We start from the raw sequence: 12,415 nt of genomic DNA on the forward strand, positions 1-12,415 counted from the left end.
AAAGGCTTTTAAATACAGAGATGTTAGAGGGAAGCTGGCTGATGGACAGATGTCCTGCAGATCCCTCCACAAATGACGACGCGTTACAAAACCAGCAACACGCCCAAAGAGAAAGCTTCAGAGGACTGCACCCGAAATCCAAAATATGGCCGGACTATTGCTGCTCTCCCCAGGTAAACTTAAATTTTGCATCTTCCCAGGCTTTACCTTCACGGGGAAAAGGTCCAGGACTAAAGGTAGGACATTTCACCAAGCTGGGGGCTTGGGTCAACGCGTGAGGTTGTGTGCAGAAAGGCTAAAACAGTTCGTCGCTTGGAGGAGTATGGACCAATAAGGAGATGTGTTTACAAATCTATCCAATTAATATCCTTAATTTATCACAAAAAGTAGTTTTAAGATTTTTTTAGGTGGCATAGTACATTTTTAATCTTCATTCTGTGCAGTCAGTTCATCAAAGTTATGAGATGATGTTGAATCTGTTGTTGGGAGATGCCAGACCTTCAGTGACAGGCTGTGTGTGTTTTCTACACACACGTGTAGAATAAAGTGGAAACCGGTGTAACGCCATAAAAAAAAACAGTTGTTGGTTTTGTATCTGAAGTGTGGATGAGGACACAGATCCAGCTTTTCTGCCTTTGCCTGTTTGACCCATGCCGTCTTCATGCCGCTACCCGCTGGACTGGAGCTATACTGCAGTTTTCCTCACAGCTCTCCCAAACGTCATGGGGCTGATTTTCATAAATGGCCTCTAGGATATGGACGTGTGTCAAACTTAAAAGCCCCAACCTTTGACTTGCCCCAGGAAACCACAGCCTGGGGCTTTAAATCCAGGGACTTGGAATGGAAAAAGGGGCGAATGCAAGCTAGCTGAAAGGCTAACATTACACCTCATCAGAGCCAGAGGCTGATCACCTCCATGCCGCGCGGCATTGATGCAGTAATTCATGCAAAAGCCGACCCTGGATGCACATAATGAAATTTACATAGTTTTCAGTAGGCCAACATTTCTGTGATAAAGATTCTTTCTGATTTTGGCTCAGTGGGAAGAGAAGTCGTCTTCCTGGACTAAAGGTACGGGTTAAGATAAGATAAGATAAGATAAGATAGTCTTTATTGATCTCACAATGGAGAAATTCACTCGTCACATCGGCTCATACAAGAAGAGTAGGGAAGGTGCATTCAATTATATACAGTGAGTCTTCATATATACAATGGATCAGAAAGAATACCAAAAAAATACAAAAAAAAGGAAATAGGAATGGGCATATGATGTCTCATTTACATTCTTAGTGGTCTATATATATATATATAAACATATCTATATACTTAAATATATACACATATCTATGCGCCTACTTACATACGCACCTACGCGTATGTACGTGCATATACATTGTATACATTTGTACATACATACATACATACATACATGTGGGCTGACTTATGTTCAGGTGATGATAGCAGCAGAAGTCACTACATCAGGATTATTGCACGGGTTGTAGGACAGTGTATTAAATAGATTATTGCACATTGGTTATTGCACGTTAATTATTACAGTTATGGTCACAGTTACAGTGCAGCATTGTAAAATCTTGTAGCAGCAGGAATAAATGACCTGCGGTAGCGTTCCTTTTTACAGACAGGATGTCTAAGTCTTGCACTGAAGGAGCTGCTCAGCTCCTCTACAGTCTGGTGCAGCGGGTGGAAGGTGTTGTCCATGATGGATGTGAACTTGGACAACACCCTCCTCTCAGCTACTTCCTCCACAGAGTCCAGAGGGCAGCCCAGGACAGAAGTGGCCTTCCTCACCAGCTTGTTCAGTCTCTTTCTGTCCCGCTCTGTGCTGCCAGGAGCCCAGCAGACGACAGCATAGAGGAGGGCTGAGGCCACCACAGAGTCATAAAAAGTTTTTAGCAGAGGCCGGCTCACTCCAAAGGACCTCAGCCTCCTCAGGAGGTGGAGCCGGCTCTGGCCCTTCTTATACAGGGCGTCGGTGTTATGTGTCCAGTCCAGCTTATTGTTGACGTGAACACCCAGGTATTTGAAACTCTCCACAGTTTCTATGTCCTCCCCCTGGATGTTCACAGGTGAGTGTGGTGGGGGTCTTCTCCTGAAGTCGATCACCATCTCCTTGGTCTTACTGGTGTTTAAGCACAGATGGTTCTTCTCACACCAGTCCACAAAGTCCATGATGACCGACCGGTACTCCAGCTCGTTTCCCTCAGACACACAGCCCACAATGGCCGAGTCATCAGAGAACTTCTGAAGGTGGCAGCTGTCCGTGTTGTAGGTGAAGTCCGAGGTGTAGAGGGTGAAGAGAAACGGAGACAGGACGGTGCCCTGGGGGGCCCCGGTGCTGCAGAGTGTCACCTCTGACTGACAGCCGTGCAGCCGCACGTACTGAGGGCGGTCAGTGAGGTAGTCCATGGTCCAGTCAGCCAGATGTTTGTCCACCCCAGCGTCCTCCAGCTTCCCCCTCAGTAGCACCGGTCTGATGGTGTTGAAAGCGCTGGAGAAGTCGAAGAACATGACTCTCACAGCGCTCCCGGTGGTCTCCAGGTGGGTTAGCGCCCGCTGCAGCAGGTAGATGATGGCATCCTCTACTCCGATGTTGGGCTGGTAGGCAAACTGCAGCGGGTCCAGGGTGGGGCTCACCATGGTGCGCAGGTGAGCTAGGATGAGGCGCTCCATGGTCTTCATCAGGTGGGAGGTCAGGGAGACTGGTCTGAAGTCGGCCGGTTCCCTGGCGTGCGGTGTTTTGGGAACCGGTACCACACAGGAGGTCTTCCACAGGGTGGGCACCACCCCCAGGCTGAGGCTCAGGTTGTAGATGTAGCTGAGGACCTCACAGAGCTCGTCTGCACAGGTCCTCAGCAGCCTGGGGGGGATGCCGTCCGGTCCTGAGGCTTTCCTTTGTTTCAGCCTCGTCAGCTGTCCCCTCACCTGCATTGGTGTGACTGTGAGGGGGGAGGAAGGTAGGGCTGAAGGTGTGGATGGGTCAGTCGTTGATCGGAGTGGCGGTGGGGGGGATGGTAGGTCTCTGGAGGGCTGGTGGTTGGAGACGTGTGGAGAGTTGAGGGCAAGGAGGGGGCCAGTGTGGGGGGAGTCGAACCGAGTGAAGAATGAGTTCAACTCATCTGCAGTCTTGGTGTCTCCATCTGCAGCCCTGCTGGTCCTCTGCCCGAAGCCGGAGATGTTCTTCAGACCTCTCCACACATCCCTGACGTTGTTCTGTGCCAGCTGCTCCTCCATCTTCTTCCCATAATCCTTCTTTGCTGCCCTGATCTTCCACTGGAGCTCCCGCTGGACTCTACGCTGCTCCTCTCTGTCCCCTGAGTAGAAAGCCCTCTTCTTCTGGTTCAGGAGGACTTTCAGCTCAGGGGTCACCCAGCGGGGGTTGTTTGGAAAGCATCGTAGCCGTCGTGTAGGCACAATGCTCTCCACACAGAAGTTCATGTAGTCAGTGATGCATTCAGTCAGGCTGTTGATGTCCTCTCCATGAGAGCTTTGAAACATGCTCCAGTCTGTGGTTCTGAAACAGTCCTTCAGTCTCTCACTGGCTTCATCTGACCAAACTTTCACTGACTTCTTCTGTGCCTTTTGTCTCCTCACCAGTGGAATGTAATGGGGAAGCAGATAGACGAGGTTGTGGTCTGAGCGTCCCAGAGGGGGGAGGGGGGCGGAGGTGTAAGCGTCCTTAACGTTAGCATAAAAAAGGTCCAGCGTTTTATTGTCCCTTGTTTTACACGTGACGTACTGGGTGAGCGTGGGGAGGGTGGAGCGGAGGGAGGCATGGTTGAAATCCCCTGTGATCAGCAGGAGAGCGCGGGGGTGCTGTGTTTGCAGATTGTTTACAGCGGCGTGGATCCGCTCACACGCGGCGGCGGCGTCCGCGGAGGGAGGGATGTAAACACAGAGCATGATCACATGGCCGAACTCTCTCGGCAAGTAATAAGGTCTTAAGCTCACTGCGAGAAGTTCAACATCCGAGCAGCATATCTGCTGCTTCACGTGAACATGCGCCGCGTTACACCACCTCTCATTCACAAACCCCGCCAGCCCTCCCCCTCTCTTTTTTCCGCTCCCCGCAAAAGTTCTGTCCGCGCGGATAAGTTTAAAGCCGTCCGTGGAGATCACTGAGTCCGGGACAGATCCATCTAACCACGTCTCCGTGAAGCACATAATGCTAGCGTCTCTGTACTTACTCTGGAAACGGGTTAGTGCTGTGAGTTCCTCCATCTTGTTCCGTAAAGATCTAACGTTTCCCGTGACAACCGATGGTAAATAACCTTTCCTCCGCTTCGTCCTCCCGCCCCGACATCCTCTCCGCCTCCTCCGTATTTCTGCGGGGATGTATAGTTTCTCAGCGTGGTGATGAACGGGGCCGCAGCGCGAGGAGTCACGTAGTCCGAGAAGCTGGTTCCAGCTCCTCCTGCCACAGGGTTAGGGTTACCCACTTTAAATATAACTGAGTGTACTGTATTTTTCAGATTATAAGGTGCACTTAAAATCCTTAAATTTTCTCAGAAATTGATGGTGCGCCTTATATCTGATCATCGTTGTGCTTACTGACTGATTTTATGTGGTACAATGTGCTCATAAATCTGTTAAAATGTGTAAGAACGACTCTGGTTAGCAACGAAGCCACATTACGGTACACTGTGTCACTATCTCAGGACCCCTGAGCTGTCTACCAGACTGCCTGACTGTAATGTCTAAACTAGAAGTGCATTCATGTAAGGCAGCCTGGAGTACGCGCTAGCAACAATAAACCTAGTAAGTTAATTCAATATAAAAGTACAATTTTTTTTGGCCTTATATTATAAACAGGGCAGTGTAGTCCAGCTACTCTGTCCTCCTCACAGAGACGGATAGAGAGCTGTGGACGTGGAGGAGGGATATTACACACCTGGGGGGAATATTTAGTGCTCCTTATAATCCGGTGCGCTTTATAATCCGAAGAATACGGCAATTGATTTATGAAAATGTTACTTAATGGACTGAGCTACGTCTTTAGGGATATTCTAATTTATTGAAATGCACCTGTACATACCAACAAGACCACACAACAAATAAAAACTCACAAGGTTTAAACGATTATAAAAAAGGGGGGAACTAAGTGGCTCTGAAATAAAAAGCAGAATGAATAATTGAAATTTAAAAAAAGAGTTGGCTGTCATTTAACTTGCCTGCAGTGAAAGGCAGAGAGTGACAGAGAGGAGGGACACACAGCTGCCTGGTGGGCCGGTGCTACCGTCTGAATTAATGGCAGAACCTTGTTACACGACCCAGACATCAGTCAACGTCCTGGTTCTGGTTCTCAGGGTCTTTTGGTTGAAGACGTCCAGATCCCGGCGGGGAGAGCTTTGTCCCAGGTCTGGCTGTGATCTGTCAGAAAGTAGGTCCGGCATGACGCTAAGCTTTGATGATGCCACACAGCTGCAGCGGCCAGACAATGGAGACGCTAATGGCTTTCAAACTTCTTTTAAACATGTGAAAACTGTGGAGGCTGAATAATTCACGGCGCAGCATATGCGCGGCCTGTCATTTGGCATCCAGCAGCCATCACTCTGCTCAGGGTTTGCATGGCAGAGGTTTTTTGATGGCGGGGAGGAAAGCGTCCCATGAAAGCCTGGGGACCAGATGAGAAACTGTCTCCCAGAGACAGACATTCAACATTTGGACAGAGCGACGAACGCTGGAGTGAAAGATTTACTCCAAACCGATCCTGGTGTGACGGACAGGAGGGAAATCTGACAGTTGCTGCTCAGCAGAGGTTAGCTCAGCTGCTTTTTCATCAGTAACTCAAAGTTAAATTTCAGTCCATGCAAAGTTTCGCTCAGGTCAGCGGTCCCTAAAAGTTTGACACGCCACAGTGGGGGGAACTGTAGCGGGGGAACTGAGCAGTGTTGAGGGTCTGAAGACGGCTTTTTTCCTGTGTGTAGCTTTTCCTGATGTAGCGCTCCGTCATTCGGCGAGACCTGCCGTCTTTCAGTGAAGTCTGCTCGGTCCGACTTATCAGACAGAATCCAGGAGTCACTCTCAGTGCTTCCACTTTTTCAGATTAAAATATAACAATGAGTGCTCAACCTTTGCAGAACATATGAAACGGCATTCATTTCTCCAAACACAGGGAAACATCAGAGATCTGGTCTGAAGAGTGTTACGTCCACCAGGCTCGTTTGGTGGGATAACATTACAAGGAGACCACACAAGGATATTCTGGTTAAATTAAAATAGAATTTTATCAAATTATACTAAAGAAATAAAACCTGAAGAAGGAATACCTGAAATAAGAAACCATAACTAACCAGAAATAAGCAAATGCAAAACAAACCTAACAAAACGGGGATCTGAGGAGGGAGAGCATGAAGAGAGCCTCTCCTCTGCTGCATGCATAGCAGCTTTTAAAGCAGCAAAGCACCAATCAGGGAAATGCATCCCACCTGCAGAAGGTCTGTCTCTCGAACCCTAAAAGGAAAATAAGGCCAGGACTGACTGCAGCCGTAACAAGAGTTTAGTCCTATGATCCCATCGCCTTCTGTGAGTTTAAAATGCATTTAGTTCCCGTTGCTGGCCTAAAGATAAAATGCTTTAAACCTGGGTTGTCACTGCACTACACTGCAAAAAGAGAACTAAAAACAGAACAGCACAAAAAAGTTTAAACTAACCCCCTTTTTTTATTTAGCTTCAAGGTTTTTGTATTCAGCCCACAGCAGACTAATAATTGAACCACAGATCTCTGCACATGCAGCATGTCTGTGTCGCAACAACCAAACAACAAGACACTTGTGTCGTCAACATCTTCGGGCCCCCAGAGGAGCAGATGGGCCGGCGCCCGTTTAATTATTAACCCGTGCCCGCATTGGATTCTGTACCTGCCATGTAAAGCAGGTGTCACCTCCCTTTGGTTTCCACATATCCTGAATGTGGAAACACAGGTGAGGACATGATGCTGCAGGAGCACAGCCACTTAAACTCTAAATGGGGCCCCGGCATCGTCTGCAGGCTCTCCTAAACGGGGGGGTGGGGGGGTCAGCAGATGCCTGCTTTTCAAGCCTGATGCCACAGATGTCATCACAGATGATGCCTCCACCACGAGTGCTCCCACACCGCCTGATGACCACCAGAGGACGGCCATTCCAGGACGACCGGGGTGGCTTTGGGGCTTCTGTGCTGCTGCTCCCCTGGAAGCCGACAGGAAGCTGCAGCTGAGCATTAAAACTCGAGGGACGGCTCTATCTGAAAAGAAGAAGCCGTCGTTTTTTTTTTCTCAAGAGAAGGGCCCCATGTGTGGCAAAAACATGTATGCAAAGTGGAACCTGCGGGAAGGAACGTGTGGAGGGATTGTCTTGTGGACGAGCAGAGCTGTGTTGGAGGAGCATCCTGCGTGCCTGTAGTGGCGCTGGAGCAGAAGCAGACAGATGGACGGAGACGGAGGCCCCGGCGCTCCGCAGCTCCATGCAGGTGGTCCGGGGTGCAGGGATTGTCAGAGCATGGTGAATTATTTAAATGGGGAGTGTGGAAAAGGGAACGGCTGCATCTGTCGCACATCCTTTTAGAGCCCCTCCAGCAGATGTGTTTACTCGCCACCCATAGCAGCTAACTGCTTAATGGGTCAGCACCGGCAGCCAACAGTTAATTAGGCAGGTCGTTTCATAAGCGGAGGGGGGGAGGGGGGGGGGGGGGCACTTGATACGGGCATCGGGTTCTGTCGGGACGTACAAAGCAGAACCCAGCACATCTACTAAGTGTCATTCCTCTGAACCAATGAGATGGTGGAGAGCCGCTGCCACTTCCTGGCTGATTTACGAAGGAAAGGAGACGCTCATTTCTAAACACAGTCTAACTTTAGATCACATTCTACACCATAAAAAAAGGTTTAATTGTGTCAGTTTATGTGCAATGCTTTGAGAACTTCATTTTTAAAAATGTAGTTTGTGACGATATAAAGGGCAACTGTGTCCCAGTGGGCAGAGTCGTCGTCTTACAGTCAGAAATCTGTGGCTTTGATCCCAGCTCTCTATGAGCCCTTGAGCAAGGCAGAGTAATTGGTGTGTGTGAGATAGCAAATAGGTCAATTTTCAGGATGATTAAACAGCGTTATCTAAACTGAGTCCATTTACCAAGAACTTTTCTTTAGAATCAATGTTTTTGTGGATATTTTACAAAATATAATAATGCATGAAGCGACGTTGTCTTGTATTGTTTCTCTATGTTTTTAAATATGCCGTAATAGGTTTCTCTTGTAATGAAAATTCATGTCTCAGTGAGACTACCTGCATAATAATAATAATAATAATAATAATAATACAATTAATGGCAGAAGTAGCTCCTTTAGTGGCTCAATCTAGGAGAGAAACACAGCTAAACAGATGAGCCTTGTTCTACTGGAGAACCCTGTTAAAAAGGAGTGGTTCCTCTCCACTGTCGCCACATGCTTGTTCCTGCTGCAGCATCTCTAAGCAAACGGTCGACCTTTCTTAGATACATTGCTTTCCATGTATTGGTATAAAGGTGACTTTCTGACTTTGATTTTAATGTATTATAACTGGGAATGGATTTAAATCTGACAACAGTGACCATATTATTGGTATTCCCTGGAACGAAGGGAACAGATTGGAACCAAACTGGATCTGGTACAAGTGAATTATAAACTGGGCCTGTTCTTAAAGCGGATCCAGAAGACATCTGCTGTAAGTGGGCGTTATATAAATGAACTCAGATGCATTATGGGTGCCTTTAGGATGCCTTCCATAGGTACAAAAGAGGGCAAATGAAATCCAGCCAAATATTCGCATTCCAGCAGTTTTCTCAGCTTCTGCCGAAACAACATGTGGTCTCCTGAGCCGTGTGGCGTTTTAAAAATAGGCGGATTGACGGAGGTGAGGTCCAAGCTGGTTTGGAACAGTTACAGCATCGTCGTCATCGAGCTGTGCATAATCTCTTTTAGGGCTCAAAGGCCTGGAGGAGCCAGCAGCGCTCACAATCATACATTTTTGATTGGATTGCAGTCAGCAAGGACATTAAAATCTGTTGTTCCATCTAGAATGCCTTAGCAATCATCTGCTACGGTTCGGGATTATAAAAAGATGCCGTTAAGATCGAGCAATAACCACCCAGACGGGAATAAAACACGTGTTTGCACTGTTTTCTCTTCGATCTTTGCGGGTCGTATGCTCGCAGCGTTTCTCCGACTACACTGTTTACCACGACTTCGTGCTGGAGTTTTAACATACATACGGATGATTTATAGACTTAGGCGGCATTTGTTTACAGAAAGAAAGACAGACATGTGGAAAAGCAAGCAGGAAATCTGAGGAGGGAAACTAGTTGCTCAAAGCGAGGAGTGGCACTGCTGGAGAAAGCAGCGAAACCAGAGAGGAAGAGCGACAGAGCAGGAGGAAAAATAAAGGACCAATTTCTGAGGAAACAGTTTGGATTGTTGTAACGTAAGAAGGAGGAAGAAGCTGGAGCTTCGAACGCCAAAATCAATTCTGGGACTTGTTAATCAGCTTCTTTCCTTCACAGTTTATAAAAAAAAAGAAAAACAACAATGCCATTTATAGAGCAACATATTGAATCTATATCCAGGCTCCCTTTCCTAACTGTTGATGTGACGTCTGTCATTGAGATTTCACACTTCTCTTGTGAGCTTGCCAACATCATACCTTACATACGAGCTGCTGAACATATCTGTAGTGCTAAATTAATTAACCCATGCTAAACTCGTTTATAGCTGGTCTTCATGCTCAAGTTTTGCTGGTTTGTATAAGAAGAGCTGCTAAAAACGACACTTTGTGTCTTAATTGTCTGGATTGGAAGAGAGTTTGACCTCTTTCTTATGTTCGGCTACCTGGAAATAACTAATCAGCTTCATGTGCAATTTCTGGTTTAAGTAGTGCTGATTGTCTGTAACTGTAGTTTGCATGTTATTTTCAGCTATTTACGATACTTTATTTTTGCCCTTTTTTTAAATAAAAAAAGCAAGGCAAGGCAAGGGTTCACACGGCCCATGAGCAAACTGCAGAATTAAGAATTAAACACTAAACCATGAGAACATTATTGAAGTCCTCTAACTGTAAGGATGAAAACAGAACTTACTGTCCAACGTCATAGAGCACAGGAGCAGGACACAGCAGATAGTCGTTGCGCACGGTGCTCGGCTTGTTGTCTGGAAAACAAACAAAAGGTTGTTGGGTTTTTTTTTTTAGGCCAACTGCATCCTGTGTTTGGACCCAAATGAAATAACTTTTATCCCAAAGATGTGATCCAGTGCAGAAATCTAAAGCTACTGTATTTTATTTGAAGCAGTGCTGTCCAAGCCTTTTTGCACTGTGGGCCCAAATCGCCAGGCTGAAAATATTCAAAGGCCATCATCTCTACCGTATTATGAGGACCATAATTATTATAAGGAGCACTAAATATTCTCCCCAACTGTGTAATATCTCTCCTCCACGTCCACAGCTCTCTATCGTCTCTGTCAGGAGGACAGAGTAGCTGGACTCTATTTCTAACGTAAGGCCAAAATAAACGTAACTTTTATATTCAATTAACTTACTAAGTTTATTGTTGCTAGCGCATACTCCAGGCTGCCTTACATGAATGCACTTCTAGTTTAGACATTACAGTCAGGCAGTCTGGTAGACAGCTCAGGGGTCCTCAGGTAGTGACACAGTGTACCGTAATGCTCAGAATATCCATTAAGTGGAGCGACTTCATTGCTAACCAGTCGTACTTACACATATTAACAGATTTATGAGCGGATTGTACCACATAAAATCAGTCAGTAAACACAACTTTAATCATGTATAAGGTGCACCATCAATTTTTGAGAAAATTTAAGGAAGGAAGAGCAAGGAAGGGTTCAGTAACATTTGATATCGGACAGAATGCTGAATATAGTCTGAAAAATATGGTAATTAAAAACCAAAAGTGTTTTACTACAAGTTGTTGCAACTCAGCAATAAATTAAAGATACACTTTTTAAATTGAAAGTATAAAATAATTTCTAATACAGTATAGTTTTGGGAAAAATGTTTACTATTTTCTCAGTCTAGAAAATGTGCTTTTTGTCTAATCCCAGCAACAAAAACGAGGAATCTCTTCAAGAACCTTGCTGCTATATTTAACTAAGTTCAAGGAATGGGTGCGAGTCTGGATGTTAGTGGGCCTACTTACTATTATATTAAAATGTCAATACATGTTTTCCTTTAAAGAAGATATAACTTGTCACCAAATATCTAATTCTAAAAACTTTTTTAATCAGCTCCCCGTGAAGGAAGGTCAATTTTCTACCCTTCTTGAACCGTTTTCAGGGGCCACCCTCTGGACATCCCGTACTTAAAGCATTAGACAGCTGCTTGTTTTGCCTCCAGTTGTGTTATTCTATAGAACAATGACTGACAGAGTGTGTATCATGTCACACTCAGGGCTCTTCTCAGAGTTCTCATGGTTATGTATTAATTGAAGTCAGTGAAAATGCAACGCGTTATTCATTTAAATGTTTTTGTTTGAATAAGAACAAAATGATTTTAGATGTGCAGTTACGTTTGTTTATTTACATTTTTAATAAAACCAACGGTGGCCATCATGAACTTCAAAGCTTATAACCTTTTCCAAATTGTTCTGACAATTTACCGAACGAGAGATCGTTAGAACAACTGGGAATCATCTAGTTTCTTGTATAAAAGGAATTCTCTTTTGGTTCTATTCGAGTTTCTATTGTTTCAGTAAAAAACAAAAAAACAAAAACAAAAACCTTAAATTAAAAGCCAGGAGGAATCATGGGGAGGGAACAAAATAATTCTCCATCTGAATGTCACGCAGACCAGGGATGCCCCTCCTCTACCTGTTGCTGCGAGCTGTCTAAATAAGGAAAATAAATTAGAATTTTAGAACGGAAACCAAACAACAAAGGGTCATAGCTCTTCTGCTTTTGGAATAAAAATGAACAAAAAGCTACAAAGGTTTAGCATCTCCAAGGGTAAAATGAAACGTCTCCTGCAGGTGTTCTAGCAGAACAGGTACCAGGGTTAAATAGCTCATCTGTGGCTCTAAACCTGCGCTACAACAGGGTTTCTGCAGGAGCCTAAAACAATTATCCTCAATTCTAACTGTTAAAAATGTCTGATCAGGTCTACATTTTCCATACTATGTCCTAACTTAATACAGTTTAGTCTAAAATAAAGTAAAAATAAGAAAAACAGACTCGTAAATCCAGCCAAATCCGCTAAATGTCTTCTCATATTCAATAACAAAAACACCTTAAATCCATAAATTAATCAGTTCTGAACCTTAATCTTATCCCACAACAGGGTGTATCCTTAAATGAACTCAGTGCCTTGGATTAGAAAAGTGATCGATATCTAACTGATGAAATAATAGTTTAGCATTTTTTTATGTATTTCTTGTA

At 45.2% G+C, this 12,415-nt stretch overlaps 1 protein-coding gene across 1 annotated transcript in view; it reads right to left on the minus strand.

The window, feature by feature from the left end:
- antxr2a (ANTXR cell adhesion molecule 2a) overlaps window positions 1-12,415 on the minus strand; it is a gene marked incomplete at its 5' end in the record, with an annotated part of 99,559 nt that overhangs the window by 66,747 nt on the left and 20,397 nt on the right. Inside the window, 1 exon segment of the mRNA XM_036144337.1 lies at window positions 10,105-10,174. Coding sequence (XP_036000230.1) covers window positions 10,105-10,174 — 70 coding nt within the window.

This window comes from Fundulus heteroclitus, chromosome 12 (genome assembly GCF_011125445.2).
Source record: "Fundulus heteroclitus isolate FHET01 chromosome 12, MU-UCD_Fhet_4.1, whole genome shotgun sequence".
NCBI classification, from domain to species: domain Eukaryota; kingdom Metazoa; phylum Chordata; class Actinopteri; order Cyprinodontiformes; family Fundulidae; genus Fundulus; species Fundulus heteroclitus.